Source organism: Phytophthora ramorum (genome assembly GCF_020800215.1).
Source record: "Phytophthora ramorum isolate Pr-102 chromosome Unknown Phyram_PR-102_s0003, whole genome shotgun sequence".
In the NCBI taxonomy this organism is placed as follows: domain Eukaryota; phylum Oomycota; class Peronosporomycetes; order Peronosporales; family Peronosporaceae; genus Phytophthora; species Phytophthora ramorum.
Window position 1 is genome coordinate 82434 of NW_027150649.1, and position 21282 is coordinate 103715.

At 57.6% G+C, this 21282-nt stretch overlaps 8 protein-coding genes across 8 annotated transcripts; 4 read left to right on the top strand and 4 right to left on the bottom strand.

Annotated features, from left to right (window-relative positions):
* Nucleotides 1–20: 20 nt before the first annotated feature.
* Nucleotides 21–954, bottom strand: KRP23_3195 (DNA polymerase I; the record flags this gene model as incomplete). The annotated part of the gene is made up of 2 exons (XM_067888013.1): nt 21–747; nt 809–954. The coding sequence occupies 2 exons, from the start codon at nt 952–954 to the stop codon at nt 21–23; spliced, it is 873 nt and encodes a 290-aa protein (XP_067747294.1).
* Nucleotides 955–1028: 74 nt separating this feature from the next.
* KRP23_3196 (Serine/threonine-protein kinase 16) lies at nt 1029–2440 on the top strand (the record flags this gene model as incomplete). Its single annotated transcript, XM_067888014.1, has 7 exons — nt 1029–1189; nt 1251–1503; nt 1567–1604; nt 1673–1784; nt 1846–1999; nt 2069–2291; nt 2362–2440. 7 exons carry the CDS (start codon nt 1029–1031, stop codon nt 2438–2440), a joined length of 1020 nt encoding a protein of 339 aa, XP_067747295.1.
* Nucleotides 2441–2757: 317 nt separating this feature from the next.
* Nucleotides 2758–3864, top strand: KRP23_3197 (uncharacterized protein; the record flags this gene model as incomplete). Its single annotated transcript, XM_067888015.1, has 1 exon — nt 2758–3864. The coding sequence occupies one exon, from the start codon at nt 2758–2760 to the stop codon at nt 3862–3864; it is 1107 nt and encodes a 368-aa protein (XP_067747296.1).
* Nucleotides 3865–4071: 207 nt separating this feature from the next.
* KRP23_3198 (Chaperone protein DnaJ) lies at nt 4072–5090 on the bottom strand (the record flags this gene model as incomplete). Its single annotated transcript, XM_067888016.1, has 2 exons — nt 4072–4851; nt 4923–5090. 2 exons carry the CDS (start codon nt 5088–5090, stop codon nt 4072–4074), a joined length of 948 nt encoding a protein of 315 aa, XP_067747297.1.
* A 10501-nt stretch (nt 5091–15591) lies between these two features.
* Nucleotides 15592–16540, top strand: KRP23_3199 (uncharacterized protein; the record flags this gene model as incomplete). The annotated part of the gene is made up of 4 exons (XM_067888017.1): nt 15592–15648; nt 15724–15854; nt 15941–16060; nt 16183–16540. The coding sequence occupies 4 exons, from the start codon at nt 15592–15594 to the stop codon at nt 16538–16540; spliced, it is 666 nt and encodes a 221-aa protein (XP_067747298.1).
* A 229-nt stretch (nt 16541–16769) lies between these two features.
* On the top strand, nt 16770–18691 carry KRP23_3200 (V-type proton ATPase subunit B; the record flags this gene model as incomplete). The annotated part of the gene is made up of 7 exons (XM_067888018.1): nt 16770–16845; nt 16918–16973; nt 17055–17465; nt 17525–18046; nt 18117–18254; nt 18335–18616; nt 18689–18691. The coding sequence occupies 7 exons, from the start codon at nt 16770–16772 to the stop codon at nt 18689–18691; spliced, it is 1488 nt and encodes a 495-aa protein (XP_067747299.1).
* A 213-nt stretch (nt 18692–18904) lies between these two features.
* Nucleotides 18905–20304, bottom strand: KRP23_3201 (uncharacterized protein; the record flags this gene model as incomplete). The annotated part of the gene is made up of 4 exons (XM_067888019.1): nt 18905–19074; nt 19138–20003; nt 20077–20153; nt 20209–20304. 4 exons carry the CDS (start codon nt 20302–20304, stop codon nt 18905–18907), a joined length of 1209 nt encoding a protein of 402 aa, XP_067747300.1.
* A 198-nt stretch (nt 20305–20502) lies between these two features.
* Nucleotides 20503–21209, bottom strand: KRP23_3202 (uncharacterized protein; the record flags this gene model as incomplete). The annotated part of the gene is made up of 3 exons (XM_067888020.1): nt 20503–20582; nt 20656–20979; nt 21047–21209. The coding sequence occupies 3 exons, from the start codon at nt 21207–21209 to the stop codon at nt 20503–20505; spliced, it is 567 nt and encodes a 188-aa protein (XP_067747301.1).
* Between the last annotated feature and the right edge of the window lie 73 nt (nt 21210–21282).

Below are 21282 nucleotides of genomic sequence, written 5' to 3' on the forward strand. Positions count from 1 at the left end.
GGTGCGGCAAGAAGTGGGGTCTAGTTCAGCTTGGGACGGTGCAGCTCCTCGATCGATACCGGCAACTCGACCGTATCGACGAGCTTGACCATGCGATACGAGGACTCAATGGAGGTGATGTACTGCTTCAAGGTCTTGGTCAAGGCCGGGTCATCGAGCGAGTCAAGCTGCCTCAGCAGTGGGTAGAGTCCTCCGTACTGGGTGAGCAACTGCACCGCCACCTCGTCCGTCACGTTGGCCACTCTGGGAAGCTTTTTCCAATGGTGACCGCACAGCGCATGGAAGTCCGGGAGCAACCTGGGGTGCAACCCGAACCTTCCTCTCAAGTTCCGCTCGCGGATGTATCGGCGCTTGGATGGTTGGTAGAGCTCCACGACGGCCGGAGACACGTCGGCGTCGTGCACGAGCTGCAGAAAGTCGTTGTCGTTGGAGATCAGCAAGACGTCGAGGCCCGCGGCCGTGCACTGCGTCGAGTAGGAGGCGATGACGTCGTCCGCCTCGAGTCCCGGGCGCTCGATGCAGTTTACATTGGCTGCTGCCAGAGCCTCTTTGGCGTACGCAAACTGCGGCGCGAGTGACCGCGGAGTCGGCGCTCGGTCTCTCTTGTACGTCGGCTGCATGATTCGCCTCGTGGTGGGGCGCTGTCTCGAGTCGAACACGACCGAAATGTGCTCAGGCTCGTGAGTCTTGTCCATCCGCCGCAGCAGCCGCAGGAGTCCGTCCACTGCGCCAGTCTTCAGTCCGTCACTACCATCCACGAGTTAGTCGTCAATCAGCTGGACAGGAGAGAGAAAGCGCTGGCGCTTACTGCTCGACGGTGGACAGCGGATCGAAGAAGTGGTAGAGCGCATTGTTGCCGTCCACCAGCAGACTCTTCTTCCGACACGCAGGCGTCTCCTCCACCAGCGCTGCAGCCGTCGCAAGCCCTCGCGCCACCACTCGCCTGCCTGCCATCGTTGAAAGGCCAAATGGTGCAGAGATTGAACAAGTATTTTTTTTATACGTAGTTTTCGATAATCTCGCTAGTCATGGCGGAGAAGGAGACGTTCCTGCCCGTGACGCGGCACTCGCCCGCGGCGACGTCTGGCCGCATTTGCTCCGCTGTGACGCTCTTCCCCTTCTACGCGGCGCAGCGGCTACTGTCGTGCCTGGGCTACTCGCACTCGGTCCGCATGCAGAGCGGCCGAACGTGTGTGCTATTAACCCTTTTTCTTCTTTGTGACAACCTCTGACTATTGACTGCACTGTAGAGTGGCGGTGAGCTCGGAGATCGCGCAGGGAGGCTTCTCTTTCGTGTACAAGGCCAGAGACACGGACACGGGTGAGGCCTTCGCGCTCAAGAAGATTCTGTGCCAAGCGGACGAGCAGGTGCAGCTGGCCAAGGCGGAGATCCAAGCGCACAAGGCCTTCGCCCACCCGAACATCATGCCGCTCAGTGACTATGCGGTCGTATCGACGGCACCGGAGACGTTTGAGTATTATCTGCTATTCCCGTTCATGGAGGTGCGTGGCAGGCGTTGGTGGACACTGCAGTTGGGCAGGAGACTCACTTGTCGTCATGGACAGAATGGAACGCTGCGCGAGATGATCAACACTGCTATCAGGTACGAATCGCTGTTGTGTGGAATGCGTGTGCTGTTGGTTAATTGCTTCCTGGCGGCTATATGAACAGCCAAGACGTGCGGATTCCGGAGGCACATATTCTCGACATGTTCCTCCAGATTTGTCGTGCCGTGGCGGAGTTGCACTCGAAGTCCCCACCACTCGCCCACCGTGATATCAAGGTGCTCGGTACGAGGTTGTGGGGTTCGTCATGTTGCTAATCCATGGTTGCTCACTTTGCAGCCAGAAAATGTTTTGCTGTCGGACGAGGGTGAGCCGCTGCTGACGGACTTTGGGTCCGCCACCACGGCAGATGTCACCATCACCAAACGCGCCGACGCTCTATTGCTGCAAGAACACGCTGCGCAGCAGAGCTCGATGGCATATCGTGCACCAGGTAGGCGGCGTTGCCTCTCACTCGCTTCGGCCTCGACTTCGACGTGCTTAACCGTTCGCTTTGCTGCAGAGCTGTACGATGTGCCGGACAATACGCACATTTCGAGCGCAACCGACGTGTGGTCGCTGGGCTGCTTGCTGTACGCCATGGCGTTCGGGTACTCGCCGTTTGAATGCTCCTTCTACGACTCGGGCGTCGTGCGCGTCGTTGAGTGCACGTATCTGGCAGTCATCGGACCGATCAAGTTCCCGAAAAACTGCGCATACTCGCCAAAGTTTTGCGAGATGATTCGGTGTGTTCGTGCTGGTCTTGGAGTAGATGGATGCAGCTGCCGGTTACTGACTTGTTGCTGGGTTTTGCAGGTGGATCCTGACCCAAGACGCCACCGCGCGACCATCCGTGTTCGACGTCATTGAGCGGTTGCACAACCTGAACGAGTAAAGTGTGAGAGGCTGTGCCATTTGGAGACTGGTGAACATCTTCGCGCGTAGCTGCGCTGTCGGCCCTGCTAGAATAATAATGTGAGTCCACGCGTTTGGTCGTTGATATGTTAGCCAAGTGGATTCCGACACACAAAGTTCCCTGCACAAGCTCAAATGGCACCAACACCCACGGCAGCGTATTGCAATAGTATCGCGATCGTACTGTCAACCAATCCGCAGCGTGGGAAAGTTCTCCGCATCGGCTATTTTGATTGGTCGAGAATGATGGTTGTTGCAGACGATCGTTTATACACGTTCACTTTTCAATTTGCCGCCATGGAGCCGGCTCTTCCAGCAGCAGGCGCGAGCAACGGCGACAACTCGACGCGCTGTGAGGCGTGCAAGTCCTGCGGCGCGGTCCTGGAGCTGGACGGCTGCGGGCACCGCTTCCACCCGCGCTGCATCTACGCGTGGCCGGCCACGCACTGCGAGGTCTGTGACGAGCCCGTGACCAACGTGCTCGTGTTCCGTGAGCCCAAGAACCGCAGCAACTCGTCGGCACGCAAGGGCAAGTGGGGCATCGACGAGCACAAGTACGCTGGCATGCTCATGAAGCAGTTCCAGGTGGGGGCGCTACCGCTCGCCGACGGGCTGCACCTGCGCGTCTTCATGGCCAACATGCTGCAGTGCGACCCCCTGCGCGTGACCAAAAAGTACGCGGGCCAGGCCATTGGGAAGCAGAACTTCTTCTACCAGCGCAACAAGACCTACTGCTACAACCTGCACGTGAAGCTCCAGAAGCAGCTGTCCAACCTGCGCAACCACTACTACTGGCACGTCCAGTACCGCTGCAAGTTCGGGCCCAACCTGGACATCCAGGAGCTCAAGGCCGCCGAAGCGGAGTATTGGATCCGTGAGTTCTGCAAGTTTGCCACGAAGATTGGACAAAAGGTGGAATTCACCACTCCGTCGACGATAGAAGCAGGTGGCAGCGGTGACCGACAGAATGCCATCGCAGCTACTACCACCGCTCGTGACGCGACCCCCACGTCGGTTTTACTGCCTTCAGTCTCGAGCCTCCTTGAGCGCGCGCCTTCAGTGAAAGTCGAGGATGACGGGGAGGTGCCCTTGAAAGGCCAAGGGACCAGCGCAGCGCCGTCAATGAAAGAGATACTAGGCTTTTCGTCGTCGATCGATCAATCGCCCTCGCCGTTGAGCTCCGACGAGTGGAACGATCCATCCGCCTTCGTGGATATGGCTTTGACAGACCTATCGCAGGACGAGCTGAGTGTTACCTCGTCCGCGGAGACGCCGCTCCAGGAGAGTCTGAGGAAAGGTAGCTGGATGAACGACTGGATGAAGGAAGCAGAGCTCGAATGGAGCAAGGGCGCCATCTCGTGGTCGCTCTCCCTTTCCGCAGAGCCCTTGGCAGACTTTGCGTAGCTTCAGTGCTCGCTCGCTCGCGTCGTCGGTCTGAAGATGACACCTCGTTCTTCATTTATGAGTCGCATCAGCTTGCAGGGAGCGCGCACCAGCGTAGGATATACTACTTGGAACACATTGATAATTTATTCGGCATCTACCTGACACCAATAAGGCTGTGAAACTTGTGAAGGGCCACTACGAATCGATCACTCGCCTACGATTCGCTTAGCTGGCCGCTGCAACATTGGCCTGTGCTGCTCGCGAAGTCGGCGGCGAAACGCTGTAGTTGCTACCAACCCTTGCGCAGCTATCGTCGCCACTGGGAGGCGATCCGTCAGCAGTTGTTGCAGTGGACGAGTTCTCGACGTCCACAGGAGGTCCAAACTCTGGGCTCACAGGTTTCGATAACCCCGTCGGGGTCGCGGGCGACTCCAAATTCATCGGCATGGCCTGGCCGGGCGTGTCCGAAGCTCCGTGGGTCGCCAAGAAGCCCGGGCTGGTCGTGTCCACCTCGTAGTAGGTAGTACCGAACATGCGCGAGAAGACGCCCTTGCAGCAGAAGGCCGAGCCGATCGTGCCGGTCCACGTGATCTCCGCGTTGGCCGCGTCCTTGGGCATGTACGTCTGGCTGTCCATCGCGATCTTGAGCGCTCTGTCTCGCGGCACCGCTTTCGCAGCTGCTCGCTGCGCGCTCTTGGTCGTGCCTTGGTGCGGAGCCACCTCATACTTGGCGTTGAGCATCTCGAAGAGCTCCACCTCCCGGCCGTACCAGCCGTCGATAATGGTCTGGATTGTGGCGTTGTCCAGTTTGGCCGGGTTGTAGGCGCGGTAGAACTCCACGAGCGCGTCCCGCGTCGGCAGGGTGGCGTCATACTCTGTGCGGTCGTTCGGGTTGGACAGGATGGCGTAGGCCGCCGGCACGCCCTCCCAGCGAGCCAGCGCCTCTGGCGACGGTTTCCTGTCCGGGTGGCACTTGAGCGCCAGCTTGCGATAAGTCTTGCGAATCTGTCAGCGCAACAGGTTCTCCGTTAGTTCAGCTACACACTCGACTCTTCTACTATCCGCGGTTCACTGACCTCCGTGTGGGTGGCGTCGCGAGGGAGGCCCAGCAGCTCGTAGTGGTCCTTGTATCGCATTCCCTGCGTCTCCAGGTCGCTCGACTGCATCTTGTACTTCTTCATGTACTCACGGTGCTGCTCCATGTCCTTCTCCGACAGCTTACTGCCGCTCTTGGACTTGCTCATGATCGTTCTCTGCTTCCGTCCCCCGCTAGTGACGGCACCGGTTGCGATGACAGCGAAGCTTTCCTCGACTTCTTTCCCTCTGCTTGCACTTCGGCGTCTGCCCACTGCGGGCAGGGGTTCACCAGCTGGCTCGTTACTAGCCTTTTCAACCAATCATAGGTATCATTACTCGCCAACCAGCGAGTATCAAAATGAAAAGCCAAATATCAAGGCAACCATGATGGCAATCACCTCCGAGTAGCTGCGCTGCGCTGTGAGCGCTTCAGGCCACATGCCCATAGAAGCACCTCGCCCGAACGTACATGATCCAAGTACGTAGTCGAATGCATCAACCATCCTTCCAAACCATTTTTCGAGTTGCATGCGCAGGTAATGCGTTCCAGATGCGCCTTGTCCAGAAACTGCCAAGGTATTATAGTCTCCACTGGCTCCGCTGCGGAACTCACTCTTCGGTCCAGCAGACGACCTGCGCTGAAGCAGCATACAATAGCGTGGTGCCGGGTCGAGCTCTTGGCGCGAATCACCGTCACAGCACAGCATGCTCTCCTTAGACTCATGTCGACACTTTACTAGCTACTCGCGCACGTACAGACAACGACGGATTTAGCCGGCACCACTGAGTGCCATCCGCCATACTAAAGTAGTGTGACGGAAAACCCGGCATGGATTCAGCGGGCATGCAGTAATGACAAAAACAATACACTTTTCTACATAAATCGATGCAAAAGTGGTGGTTGTATCAGAGACTAATCTCAGGATAGCGTGGAATAGCTTTCTCAAAGCTACGAATTACCGTCTCTTTAGAAATCGCGTCAAAGGCAGCAATAGTTGCGCGAACTGCACGGATGCGCTTTTCCTTCGCAGTGCCGCCTGTGATGCCGCTCCAGTTGGTTCGCATCTTCGCCTTAAGCGGCCCCATGACGCCCACGTCAAGGGGCTGGCATGATGCCGTGCTGTTAGGAGGAAGAGGAACCACAAGGGCGTTAGCAACTTCAGTGACGACCCGCTGTCCTTCTTCAGAAACGTGACACTCAAAGTTGTCTAGGATGAGGACAGCGGGTCCGTCCACTTCGTACTTGAGCAATCTTTCAACGTAGAAACGCCAGCAAGCAGCGTCCATCCAGGCGCTTTCTTGGACGGTGTAAAAGTGACCTTCCGGGTAGTCGTCAAACTCGGTGGCTTCAATGCGGCCACCCGGTTTTCCTCGTGCGATAAACAGAATCGGCAGCTTTTTCCCTAACAAATTGCAAGTAAAAACTCATTTAGTACAGTGCATGGCTGGAAAAATACCAATAGCTGCTCGAAAGCTTACCGTCCGCCCGAACTGTGAGCACTGCCGTCATACGGCCTGCGTGTTTGGACGCGTTGGCAATCCTCGCAGGATCTCGCCGTCCTCTGCCCGCCCAAATCCTTGCGGGGGGTGTAATGGGCCCCTCCCATTTACATATGTAGGTAGATCTATATAGGTAGATCTACAAAGTAGAGACAAAGGCACGCGGCTAGCGTGTGCCTCGTTGTCATCCTGCGATTGGTTGAAAGTGGGGAGCCAGACCCATTTCGACCAATCAGGTGTCAACCTGCATTTGAGTGGTTCACATGGATCCGAGGGCCACCCGCCCCGGTCCCAATAATAAACCAGAGTTGATTTTACCCTAGACTAAACACTTGGTCTCAGTATACCTGAGCTTATTGGACGCTTCCTCACCGCTACGTGTAAGCTAGTGACGGGCACTCACCTGGCCCGTTACACCTGGTAGCACTTTGTAGTCCTTCCCATGACCAAGTTCGAGATGAGTGAAGACCAGCCCGCCGGACCTCCAGTGATGACCCTGGAACACGCGGCCTTCCCCCATCTCACGTCTATCGAGTGGCAAGCGTTGCACCGCCTCGCGGCGGTGTCCGGAGAAACCGTCGTCACGTCGCTGCTGAGCTCAGCGACCCCCGACCAACAGCGCCAAGCCATCCAAGAGTTCATGGACCGCGAGCTCGCCGAAGCAAAACGGCGAGTATCAACTCCCTCGCATGCGTCCAGGAACAATGCCGTCAAGATGGAGACATCCTCCTATTCTGGCGAGGGTCCTGATCGCCTACCTCTGAATCGCTGGTTCAGAGAGATCGACATCGCGATCGCCTCGAGGCTAATCGAGGCGCCATCAGCCAAGGTGAACTTCCTGCTATCCCGTTTATCCGGAAAGGCCAAAGAATGGGCTCTCGGCAAACTTGTCGTCGACCAGTACGCGTTCCCGACTCTGGAGGCACTCCAGAGCGACCTGCGTCTCGCCTTCGAACCACCGCAAGATGAGTCGCGCGTTCGAGCTACATTCTTCGCCCTAAAGCAAGGCAAGATGGCCATGCGCGACTACGTCCAGAGAACGCGACACCTTGCATCGTGTATCGTCACGAAGCCGATCGACATGGCTTCCCAAGTCCATGTCTTTGTGTTTGGTATGTGTGAAGGTATGACGCGGTACTGTCTCACGCGCGCCGAGCCTGCCACGTTGGAAGAAGCCTTCGCTCTCGCGCTACGCGAGGACTACCTGGTGACGTCGTCATACGCCAAGACGATGCCTGCACAAACTCGGGTGTCGGTACCCGAGCCAATGGAGATCGATGCGATCGAGGCTTCGCAGAACCGACGGTGGTCGTCTTCTGGGAGAGGCCGCGGTGGTCAGAATGACCTCTCGCTGAATTGTTTCCGCTGCGGAAAGCCTGGTCATCGCGCGGCGGTGTGCCGCGCGCCAGCTCCGATCCTCGCCCACATGAAGCACGTCACGCCCGACGAGAGGATTCCGGCCGCACAGCCAAAAAACGGCCGGGGCCAGTAGGTGCGGGGCGACCTACTGGCTGGAACGGAGGTCCGGGTCCCCCGGCGGCAGCCCGACCTCCTAGCCCCCCTGTGCTCTATGCACACTTTAATGCCACCACTGCTAGTGGCGACTCGAGGCTGATTATTGTCAGCCTTTATGTCGCCGGTGCCCGACGACCACTCCGCGCACTCCTGGATTCAGGAGCGACGAACAATTTCTTCCGCGCTTCATGCCTGTCGATCCTACCCGCGGGTGTTCCCGTGCGTGATGTGCCTGGTGATGTCGTTGTCAAGCTTGCGGATGGAAAGCCGTTCCGTGTCGCGCGACGAGAAGTCTCGTTGCCGTATACGTTCGACGGCTTCCGCAGCAATGACAACTTCATTGTGCTTGAGATGAACTACGCGTTTGACTGTATCCTGGGTATACCATGGCTGTCCCGGTATCAGCCCCAGATCGACTGGTTAGCCCGGTCAGTCAAACGGCGACGCGACTTCGATGTGAGCGAAGTCTTCACGCACCTCTTGGTGGCACCAAGAGACTGGCCCCATGTCACAGTCGTGGACGGGACGTCCACGACGCACGTTGTGCGCAGAGCGAGCGATGGCCCTCTCTGCACGACTTGCGCAGTACTGCTGACTGATGACGACAGCGTCGAACACCCGTCCGGTTACGGGCGCGCGAGGCGAGCGGTTGAGCATCCGCGGCTCCCGCGGACGAGGAACAAGGCGGCGGAGCGCATGGCGCTCCCAGCGACAAGCCCGACGGTCGAGCAGGGGCTCCCGCGTGTCTACGAGACGGTCGAGCAGGGGCTCCCGTATGATGATGAAGCGGTCGAGCAGGGGCTCCCGCATGCCAACGAGGCGGTCGAGCAGGGGCTCCCGCATGCCACCAAGACGGTCGAGCAGGGGCTCCCGCATGCCATCAAGACGGTCGAGCAGGGGCTCCCGTATGATTTCGAGACGGTCGAGCAGGGGCTCCCGTATGACTTTGAGGCGGTCGAGCAGGGGCTCCCGTATGACTTTGAGGCGGTCGAGCAGGGGCTCCCGTATGACTTTGAGGCGGTCGAGCAGGGGCTCCCGCATGACTTCGAGGCGGTCGAGCAGGGGCTCCCGTATGACGATACCGCGGTCGAGCAGGAGCTGCTCCCGCGTATGAGCGGCGCGGTCGAGCATGGCCTCTCGCGCCTAGAGGAGGGTGAAGTATCGTCCGGCGACAGCGAAACATCGGTCTTGAGCAGGGGCTCGAGACGCACGAAGACATCCCGACGGTCGCGGAGACGTTTGAAGCCGCGCCGCAGTCCAGTGGAACTCACGACGCCACCAATCGAGTCGGTCTGTGCAGTCGAATATGTGGGAGGTGTTCCCAACCACGCTCGAATGATCAAGGTCGCGAGTCCACCTCGCGACGCCAAGTCCATCACGGACCTGCCAGGTCTCTCCTGGAAGAGCTTCCTCCGGGATCTCAAGGCTGGTGACATCGAGCAAGTGTGCCTGATCACCGATGCCAACCCAGTGTCTGACGAGACGAACGCAATTGCCCATGATGACACGTCGTCGCGCCCGAAAAGCGCTGAACCAAAGTCAGCGCGCGAGGAGCGCTTCGCTGCGCAGTCGTGGGAATCGCTGAAGGCGTCCGGCAATCCGGTCTACGAGACAGCTCGCGAGTTCGCCGACGTCTTCCCAGACAAGATCCCTGCGGAGCTGCCAGCGGATCGCGGAGTGCGCCACGAGATTGACCTCGTGCCTGGATCGAAGTACTGCGTGACGCGGCAGTGGCCACTGCCGCGCGATCAAGTCAAGGCCATCGACGACTTCTTCGAAGGCCGCCGCCAAGCCGGTCACGTCCGTGAGAGCATCTCGCCTCACTCGAGCCCGACCTTCTGTGTGAAGAAGGCTACTGGCGGGTGGCGCATCGTACACGCCTTTAACAAGTTGAACGATGCCACCATCCCGGCGCAGACACCGATCCCGCGGAAGGACATGGTACTGGACTCCATGTCGGGCAGCGTCATTTACAGTGCCATCGACTTGACCGATGGCTTCTATCAGATCCTCATGAGAGAGAGCGATGTACCTCTCACGGCAGTCAGTACGCCCAGCGGTATGCTCTGGGAGTGGCTCGTGATGCCCCAAGGTCTGAAGAACGCACCAGCCACATTTAATCGCATGGTGTCCCATGTGCTACGCCCGCTTCGTGACTTCGCTCCGAGTTACTTCGATGACATTTTTGTGCACAGTCACGCTGAAGAGGGTCTCAGCGCGATCGACGTGCATCTGCGGCACTTGAGGCAGGTCTTTCAAGTGATGAGAGAGAACAAGCTCTACGCGAATCTCAAGAAGTGTGTCTTCTGCGCGCCGGAAATTCCGGTGCTTGGGTGCTACGTGAGCAAAAACGGAGTCCGTGCTGACCCGGAAAAAGTGTCGTCTATTTGCTCGTGGCCACCACCATCAAACCCCACTGAGCTGCGTCAGTGGTTGGGCCTCGCTAACTACTTGCACAAGTATACGAAGGGATATGCCGGCTTGATACAGCCACTGTCGTCGCTGTTGAAGAAAGACGCCACGTGGTCGTGGCGCCCCGAGCATCAAGTAGCCTTCGACTCGGTGAAGAAGAGCTTGGCCTCGGCGCCAATACTGATGCTCCCAGATGACGCGAAACCGTTTCACGTCGTCTGCGACGCTAGCGACTTTGCTATCGGGTGCGCGCTCATGCAGTTTGACAACGAAGGCCGCGAACGAGTCGTGAGCTATCAATCACGACAGATGAAGCCGGCCGAACGCAACTATCCCGTCCACGATAAGGAACTTCTTGCGATGCGATACGCTCTGATCAAATTCAGAGTGTACCTGCTCGGAGAACAGACGTTCGCGGTGTACACGGATCACGCATCGCTGCGCACAGCGATGAAGTCTCCACATCTGTCTCAACGCATGGCACGATGGCTGTCGTTCTTCGCTGAGTACAACTTCGTCGTGCACTACAAGCCCGGCAAGAACAATATCCTCGCCGATGCTCTGTCTCGGCGTCCAGACTATGATCCACGAGCGACGCGGGGTCGTCAAGTGATTGACGAAGACGAGGATGACGAAGATCACTGCGCGATGTGCTTGACATCAGGTGTCAACCTGATGAACGTGACCCCAGAAATGTCGCTACGCGAAGAAATCGCCGTTGCGTACAACGACGACGCGGTATATGCCGCCATCCTCGCACATCTTCTTTCCCCCAGTGATAAAACACTCCGCGCGCTGCCGAATAACACGCGCAATCAGATTAACCGATATCAACTCGACGGCGATCTGCTGACGTACAGCATCGATCGATTCGATGCTCTCCGCATCGCCATCCCGAACGACGATGATCTGCGCGCTCGGATCATCCACGAGTTCCACGACAGCCCTGTCGGTGGTCACTTGGGCCGCGAAAAGACGTTCGCGGCAGTATCCCGCGACTTCTACTGGCCCCACATGTACAAATGGGTGCGCAAGTGGGTCCGTACTTGTGAGATTTGCCAGCGCGTGAAGCCGTCAAAGTCGTCGCAGGCTCCCCTGCGACCCCTGCCGATTGCAACTGAGGCGTGGCGCTCAGTGTCGATGGACTTCATCTTCGGGCTTCCACCCGATGCCGAAGGTCGGACTGGCGTCTTGGTGTTTGTGGATAGGTTCAGCAAGATGGTGCATCTCATTCCGGTGTCCGACACGATCACCGCGGCTGAGTCCGCGGTGCATTTCGTTGACGCGGTCTTTCGACACCACGGCTTACCTGAATCGATCGTCTCTGACCGCGATCCGCGGTTCACGTCGGCATTCTGGTCGAGTCTCTTCCAACTTCTGGGAACGAAGCTGCTCATGTCAACGGCGGCGCATCCGGAGACGGATGGTCAAACGGAGCGGGTCAACCGAGTCCTCGAAGATGTCCTTCGAAGTTACGCGACTTCGTTCACTAGTTGGAGCTCCTTTTTGCCGCTTGCCGAGTTTGCGCTAAACAACGCGGAATACGCATCGACGGGTCTGACCCCTTTTTTTGTAAATAACGCGCGGCACCCGCGCGTTCCCGCTCTGCTCGCCGTGGGCCACCCCACGATGCCTCGTGGCTCCACTCTGGGTGGGGAAGGAAATGATGGTGCTGGTAGTACGAACACAGACACACCGATACCGATACCGGTATTACCAGTGGTGAGCACGGATGGCACACCACCACCACCAGCTCCCTTGTCGAGTGCAGCCCACCAGTCCGTGACGCTGAATGCAGTCACCCGCGCGAAGTCGAGACGGACCCTTGCGACGCCGAACAACGCGGTGTCTTCACTGACAGATTGGACTGCGCGCACGTTAATCAACCCTGGCCCGGCTACCGATCCCGTCGCAGCTAACTACGCGCCGAAGCCTCCGGCGCGTCCAGTCGATGATGCGGCCGTCTCTGAGTTCGTGCTGCAGCGACAATCGGTCACCCGATTTGTACGAGATGCACTGCAAGAAGCAGTGGATAAGCAGAAGGAGAACGCCGACAAGCGTGGGCGCAAGAACGTGGCTACATTTACGACAGGAGATCGTGTGCTCCTGTCGACAGACGGCATACGCTCTTCGGCCGTAACGAATCTTGGCGCGAGCAAACTCGCGCCGCGCTTTATTGGTCCCTTCAGGGTTACGAAGGTAATCGGTGATGCCTACACACTGGACATACCATCTTCCCTACGACTACACCCGACGTTCTACGTCGGGCGACTCAAGAAATACCACGCAGCTACAATCCCGTCGGCCCCGGAGCATCCGCCGGCGCAGCATGAACAGGACGTCCCTCCCGACATGCGCGCCTTTCCAGCTCCCGCGTCCGTTGCAGCAGTTCCGCACTCGTTTGGCGAGCAGCCGCTGCTGCACCCTCCGCCCGACGAGCCCGCTCCTCCGCCGCCTCAGCATCAAGCTGAGCGTCCCGCGCCCAATTCACTGCCTCGTCCACGTCATCCTGGGCGACCAGGACGCGAGCTCTATCGTCGCGAAGGTCCCCCGCCGATTGTAGACTCGGCTGGTGATATCCGCTGGATCGTGGACCGTATTGTGGAGCACGAAGATCCACCTCGTACGTATGCCCATACCCGTACGAGTACGCGCTCCAAGCACGCGGTTCCGACCGCGCGACGTTACCGAGTACGCTGGCTCGGGTTCGCTCCGGACGAAGATACGTGGGAGCCTCGCGCCGCACTCCTCCGGGATGTCCCGGATGTTGTCCGCGAATACGAGAATATGATCGTGAACGAGAACGACGCCGCAGACGGTCCTGCGGCGAACGAGAACGCGAACGCCGGCGTGCACGTCCCCGTGGCGGCGGAGGACTCCGCTGAGTATCCCCGCGGCGTCCGACGCCGCGATTAGTAGACTGGGCCACCTCGGAGAGCGTGCGGCGATATTTGGCGATCCACGACTGTTCACTTTCGCTGAGCGGATGCTCAGTGACGCGACGCAGCCATTCTTCCTCGGACAAACGCTCGGAACTCTCGCACGACGTGCAGCCTTCGCGCACGTGGACGTAACAATCATGATCGGACTCCCAGGCGTTCTTGCAGACGCGTGCTCTCAGCTCGCTGAGAGAGTGTTCACCGACGACCTCCTCGCGACTGGTGAGCCAGGCGACGAAGTTGCTCCCCTCCTGATGCATCCGGTTCCACCGGACGATCATTGCACACCACGACCGCTGCAGCGCATCGTGCGAGACACCCGTCAGCGACTTCCCCCGCAGCGCACGAAATCGGCGGAAGTAGCCCGTCATCTCCTCCAGGGATCCTGGAGACTTCGCTCCCGACAAATCGTACAACGCCCAAGGCTTGAGCTCCCGGTCCATAGCGCGTGTCCGCTGGGTGAGTTCCAGCGGCGGGTCCTCCACGATCGCCGCCATAGGTGTTGCCCGCGCTATCTCCGCTGCCGAGTTGCTCGCGCGTGTTCCATCCGCAGGAGTCCCTGCGCTCGTGTCCGTCTGTCGCTCCATCTTGTCTCCGATCGCGCAATTCTGATTGTGCCTCTGCGGTTCGCAGAGGTTGCTGCTCGTCGCCGTTGAGACCATCCCGTTGACGCCGCGTTCTCGCCGTTTCCCAGTTTTCTTTTCTTTCAGTTTTCTTTGCTCGCACTCACGGAAGCGTGAGTGCAACCTTAAGAGGGGGGTGATGTAATGGGCCCCTCCCATTTACATATGTAGGTAGATCTATATAGGTAGATCTACAAAGTAGAGACAAAGGCACGCGGCTAGCGTGTGCCTCGTTGTCATCCTGCGATTGGTTGAAAGTGGGGAGCCAGACCCATTTCGACCAATCAGGTGTCAACCTGCATTTGAGTGGTTCACATGGATCCGAGGGCCACCCGCCCCGGTCCCAATAATAAACCAGAGTTGATTTTACCCTAGACTAAACACTTGGTCTCAGTATACCTGAGCTTATTGGACGCTTCCTCACCGCTACGTGTAAGCTAGTGACGGGCACTCACCTGGCCCGTTACAGGGGGCATGTCAAAGTTGATGGCTGTTTCATCAACATTGAGCATGCCCCCGGGACCGTACGCTTCATACTTTCCCCAGAACTCTATCGCAAACTCTGCGCGTGTCTGCTCGAGGTCCGCAGTGCTTTTCTTGGCAGTCTGGGGTTTCTGGGGTGTAAATCCATGTCTAAATACATCATTTTCATACAAATGTACACAAAAATGATAAAATTACACAAAACTTAAACTTTACCGAATAGCGAGCCGTTGGACCAGGCGCTGCAACGCCAAGAGCCCGCTCTTCTTGCCCACCATGTAGTTATCAATCCACGCTGCGTCAATCTGCCACATATACTCCATCATTCCTCGAGTCGTAAGCGCCTACCATACAAAAAAACACTTAGTAAAACTGAAAAATAGCAAAATTGAGTTCAATGTACGCACTTTCTCCTCTCGACGCTTGTCCTTCATGAAGGTGACGAGTGCAGGGACGGCAGGAAACATCTCCTTGCGCCCCTGCCCCTTCAGTGTCTTGGAGGTGGCAGCGCCGGTAAAGCTGAAGAGCTTATCAGCCTGCTTCCACCACCCGTGGACAGTACCACGAGCGCAGGAAATCTCGCGGGCCACCTCCTCCACGCCTACTTCCTCGATACGGCGTACAGCCGCGCGCTTCTCTCGCACGCTGTACGCCCGCTGCTTCCTTGGCGTCCTGGTGCCGCTCATGGCGCGAAGTGTAGAATGAAATGGCGCCAAAGCAGTAAGTAAAAGATAGCAATAGGTTGGTGTGTTTTTACCATAGCCATTCAAATATTAAATGACTGGTATTGGTTAAAATGTTTAACAATCTGGATGATTGATAGGCGGAAATGTTTTTTCTTTACTATGGGGGCGTCTATGAAATGCCGGCTTTTGCGTTGCCGGCTAAATCCGTCGTTGTCTGTAGTACACTTGCAGGTTGCACACTCTTGCGGCGTGAGCGCTTAAAATCTCTTTTAACAGCGGAAAAAGGCTTGTCAAGTCAAACTTGCTCCGTGTCATCAAGACGCTCGTCAAACGTGCAGATACGGTACGCACCGATATCAAATGTACGGATATACTACGGACCGTGAAATGACATATTAAATGCCAGTCGACAGGGAAATACTGTGATTGGCCAAAAGTTGGCTTATGTGAACGCACACGAATCGCTGCAGTGTGTGGCCTCCAGCATTTTGCTTGTCGACCCCCTGCATCATGATTTCGTGCGTGAGGCTCTCCTCCGCCGTCAAGAGCGGCTCTGTCGCTCGAGCAGTAAGCCGCTGTGCACCTGCATCTACTAGTACCATGATTTTCGTGTTACTGACGTATTTTTTGTTGCTCGCACAGCTGTCGACTTCCTCGGAGACGTACTCGTTCGTCCAGGCGCGCTCCGAGTACCGCAAGGAGATCGCGTCGCTGCGTAAGGACTTCATCGAGGAGGAGAAGCGGCGTAGGGAGAAGCTCGCGCGTGATGCAGAGTGCGTTTGGCTTACGACTGGGCTGCTTGAGAAGGAGAGCGAGTTGATGGTGAATGCTGACTTGTGCTGCCGTCTCTATTGCACAGGACTCAGCGTCTGAAGATCATGAAGGCCAAGGCCGCCCGACTAGAGATTAAGCGTCAGCAGCAGGCAATCCGCGCCAAGGAGGTCGCTCGCGAGAAGGCCATCCACGACGAGAAAGTCAGGTGGGTCATCGGGCAATGAGCTAGTAGTGATCGGCGAATTCTGCTGGCTGTGTACTACAGCGTCTGTGGCAGAGAAAAAAGGAGCCGCAGGTGACTGACGAGTCTTGCCTTTCTGTCTGCAGGAAATACTTCGAGGAGAAGGTGGAGGTGCGTCAGGAGCGCAATGCCGAGGTGGAGCGCCGTCGCGAAGCGCTGGTGGCCTCGCTGCGCCAGCAGACCGCCAAGTGGACGACCGAGGAGAACTACACGGAGAAGCTCAAGGAGGACGTCTTCATCTACTCTCCGCAGCAGATCTCGGCCCGGGGTTCGTTCGACCCGTCGAGCACGTCGGGCAGCGCCGTCTCTTGGCTGGAGAAGCTGCAGCGTATGAAGCCCGCGGGCGTGAACGACAGCAGCGACGAGGCTGCTGCTTCTGCCGTCGCCTCGGCCGCCGACGAAGAGGACGCGGGCGTGTCCACGCCCAAGAAGGAGGAAGAGTAAACCCAGTCAGAAACAAGGCGTCAAGCGCTCGCTCTTATTGGCATCAGTACACACTACCTAGACACTTGATTGCCTTAATGTTGTCAGCCCGGCAGCACTTGCCTTTTGGTCGCAGGTTGAAGACGGAGATCCAAACGTTTTCGTACTTAGTCGGATCCGGGATCCAGAGCAGGGGAGGGACCTCATAGAAATCTTTTCAAGCAGCCGGAAGCAGCGACTTGAAGCGCAAATGGTGACGGCGGAGCAGGCCTTCCAGGCGAACGCGGCGGCGGTGGTGCGCGACTACTACGTGGAGCCGCGAATCGGTGCGCCTGCGACGTGGCTAGGGCCTTTATAGACGGTGTGGACTTTGCTTGAGCTGATCCGATCTTCCGCAGATTACCGCACGATCTCGGGTGTGAACGGCCCGCTAGTCATTCTGGAGAACGTCAAGGTGCGCTGGCTTCCCATGCACACGCTTTGACCTGCTGTGCTGAAGCTGCGCGTATGTATCTCGCCCTTGTGTCTCTTGTAGCTGCCCAAGTTCGCCGAGATCGTCAACCTGACGCTGGCCAGCGGCGAGAAGCGCCAGGGTAAAGTGCTGGAGGTGCAGGGCAGCAAGGCCGTCGTGCAGGTGTTCGAGGGAACGGATGGTATCGACAACCGCCACACCCACTGCGAGTTCACGGGCGACGTGCTGAAAATGGCCATCTCGGAGGAGATGCTGGGTCGCGCCTTCAACGGCTCCGGTAAAGCAATCGACGGAGCCCCCGCTGTCGTGGCGGAGGAATACCTCGACATTGAAGGCCAGCCCATCAACCCGTCGTGCCGTGACTACCCCAAGGAGATGATCCAGACTGGCATTTCGGCTATCGATGTGATGAACTCCATCGCCCGTGGACAGAAAATCCCGCTCTTCTCTGCAGCTGGTTTGCCCCACAACGAGGTACGAGTTAAGAACTACCTCGCGTGTGTGCCAACACTAATTGTGTCGCTATGATGTAGATTGCCGCTCAAATTGTGCGCCAGGCCGGCCTGGTGCAGCGCAAGGACGTCATGGACTCCCACGAAGACAACTTCGCCATTGTGTTCGGTGCGATGGGTGTGAACATGGAGACAGCCCGTTTCTTCCGTAACGATTTCGAGGAGAGCGGATCTATGCAGAAGACCGCGCTGTTCATGAACCTGGCCAACGACCCCACTATCGAGCGTATTGTTACGCCGCGTCTTGCGTTGACCACAGCCGAGTACCTCGCCTACGAGCGCGACCTTCATGTTCTGGTCATTCTGACGGATATGAGCTCGTATGCTGATGCCCTTCGTGAGGTGTCTGCCGCCCGTGAAGAAGTGCCCGGGCGTCGTGGTTACCCCGGCTACATGTACACGGATCTGTCGACGCTGTACGAGCGTGCTGGCCGTGTGACTGGCCGCAACGGTTCCATCACGCAGCTCCCGATCTTGACCATGCCCAACGATGATATCACCCACCCCATTCCGGATTTGACGGGATACATTACGGAAGGCCAGGTAGTGAACGTGCTGTGCCGCATGCACTGACCTAGGATACTTACGCCATATTATTGCTCTGTTGTTGTAGATTTATGTGGATCGCCAGCTGCACAACCGCCAGATCTTCCCGCCCATTAATGTGCTGCCATCGTTGTCGCGTTTGATGAAGAGTGCCATTGGTGAGGGTATGACGCGCGACGACCACAGTGCTGTCTCCAACCAGCTGGTAGATCGATTTACAGTGTGGGGTAGTAAGCCGCTACGGTCTAGCTTCTCACCGTCCGTCTCGATTGCTTGTGTGCACAGTATGCCAGTTACGCTACCGGCAAGGACGTCCAGGCCATGAAGGCCGTGGTTGGCGAGGAAGCCCTTTCTCTGGAGGACCACCTTTACCTGAAATTTACCGACAAGTTCGAGGGTAAATTTATCGCGCAAGGCCCGTACCAGTCGCGTGATATCTTCGAGTCGCTGGATCTGGCGTGGTCGCTGTTCCGTGCCTTCCCGAAGGAGCTGCTGAAGAAGATCCCGAAGAAGCACCTGGACACGTATTATGCTCGTCGGACGCAAGCGCGTGAGGAGAAGGAAGAGGTACGTCCTAAACACCCTCTGGAACGTAGCGAGTCCCGATAGCTGATGTTTCGATCTTTTCGTGACCCGAAGTGAGTGAGCACGTCATGCCTGTTTGCGCCCTGCTCTGAAAGGCTGGGTGAAAGCATTTGTGCCAGCTGCTGCAATCGCGGCAACGAAGAACAACTACCGGCGGCGAGGCTTGGGGCGTCGGCACCACGCTTTTGTCTTCTAGCCCTGCATTCTCTCCATGTTGTTCCACTGTGCTGAAGAAGAACTCAAGTAAATGAGAGCTGCTTGGAAATTGTTTTAAGTTACTTGTTCGGTAGCGGATTGCTTGCGTCTCCGTCGTTTGGATGGCACTGATTGTGCAGGCTGCCACTCAGGATCTGTATGTTGGAGAACGAGACGGCACTGTCGGACGCTTAAGTGGCGCTTGCGGCACGATTCACACATGCGCTTGAACTCTGGTGTTTGTGCTGCACGATACGGCGCTGTTAGCGATGCATGAAAGATGGCGAGAGTGAAGCCAATGGACTCACCTGGAGGACGAACGGACACTGTTGGCCGAGCTGGTAAAGCCGCTTGCATAGGCGGCTGCCACGTCGGCATTGGCATGAACCCTCCGGCAGCATGAGGGTTGAACATCAGAGGAGCAAAAGGCATATACATGCTGTACATGTGTGCCGGCGGCAGCGCAACCTTGGTGCTTCCGGCTGTGTTCGGCTTGATCCGCAGATCTCCAGTAGCAGTAATTGCCATGGGAAGAGGTGGCGGCGGTGGGAAAGAACCTGGCACTGGAGTCATTGTAGACACGGCTAGCGGATTGGCCAGTAGCAAGTTCATTGGCGCTGTGGGAGGAGGAGGGCCCGCTGCAGCCTCTGTGGTGGCTTTCACGAAAGCAGCGATGTGCTGGTGCGCGCGTAGCTGGTTCGCCAATGCCAGCCCTCCGTGTCCTTCCTCTTCTGCATTCGCTCCTGGTTTTGCCCGTGGAACCTCCAACATGCCGTTCGTATTCTCCTTCATGATGGCACTGACGCCTTCCTCCTCGAGCACCTGGTGCCGCGATTTGACCCACTGCTCCTTCGAGCGCTGGGTCTCGCGCTCCTTTTCTCCATCTTCAATGGCTTTCAGCAGTGCACCTCGCGGCGCTTTCTCCGCCAGTCTCTTCTTGGGCTCATCAACCTTCTCTTCGGTGGTTGTAGATGCTTCTCCATCTGCAGACGCAGTAATCAGGTCCACCACAGCAGACTGCTCCGGTTCGTCGCTCTTCGTCTGAAACACTCGCACCCTACTGGAGGCAGCGACTAGACTACTACTAGTGCAGTTACCATTGCCGTAGACACCGAACATCGAGTCGATGAACTCCGCCATCTCCATCAAGTCGCGGTGCAAAATGCGCTGGTAGCTACACACCAACGACATCAAGTCAGTGGCACTAGGGACCCTTTTGCAGATTTCTATGCGCCTGCTGCACTCACGCGATGAGGCCTTCGACGTCCTGCTCTGCTTGGCACTCGGCCGCCGCGACGATCATGTCCTCATTGACAGTTAACATCTGCACGGAACGAGCTGTGAGACTCGACGCTGCATCCAAACAGAGAGCCACGTACGTCTACAAACACGTCCGAGATGGAGGATGCACCGCCGTCCTCGTCGTCCGCCGCAGACGCAGGCGGCGACTTCCAGCGCGAGGCGCTGCTGGCCATGGGGCAAAATTCATAATGGCGCGAGAAACTGATAGGGGCAAAGACACTCCTAATAGAGGACCCTATTGTTGGCTCGATTTTGCTACTGTCCTTGAGCAGCCTCAAATGGCAGTAAATGGAGCTGCATGCACGAGTAGGGTGAAGTCATCACGCCTCGACTGCCAAATAAATACGCTGTCTCTGTCTGTCTGGCGCTAATCACGCCTCGAAGTCGCTGTCGGAGATGTCCTCGTAGACCCACTCGTCGGCGTCGCCTTCGACCGCGAACAGTTCTCCTTCTGCTCGACGCACAGGGCGGTTAGCGCTCAGATGGTCATGATGCAACCAATACCCATAAAGACAGCCGCTCACCGCTGCACGTTTCCCAGTCGGCCATGTCGGCGGCCAGTCGCTCGGCCTGTGATCGCGCCGGTTGCTTCTTCTTCTGCTTCTTCGCGTTCGGCTTGGGTGGTGCCTTTGGGCATGTATTTAGCTTCCGCTTCGCAGTTCCACTTGTCGACGACCACACATGTGCACGCTGTGCTTGTCGACTTGGCCTCGACGCAGCAGCAGTGGTGGACTGTCCGGCCTGCACGTCCGCGAGCTCGCTGATCTGCGAGAGCACGTTCAGCTGCGACGCGGGCGACAGCCGCAGCTCTGTGCGTGAAGGCCGCAACGCTGAACGTCCTCTTGAACCTGCACGTGCTCCACATCAGTGCTCAGCCATTAGGCATCAATGAGGCAATGACACAGATGCACGTACTCGCAGGGGTTGAAGCCTGCAACGCGCAAGGCTCCGCTGCACCCGCATCCTCCTCAGCCGTATGTCTCTCCCTCGCGTGAACTGCCGCGGTCCAAACGCACGGAGACAAGGATGAGTCCTCCTCGTCGCCCAGTACAGTCTCGGCGTCGCTGCTGCAGGGCATCGTCACTCAAGTTGAAGTGGCTGGACACAAGTCGCACTTAGCGTAGTGGGTTCGGATTATGCCTGGAACTGCG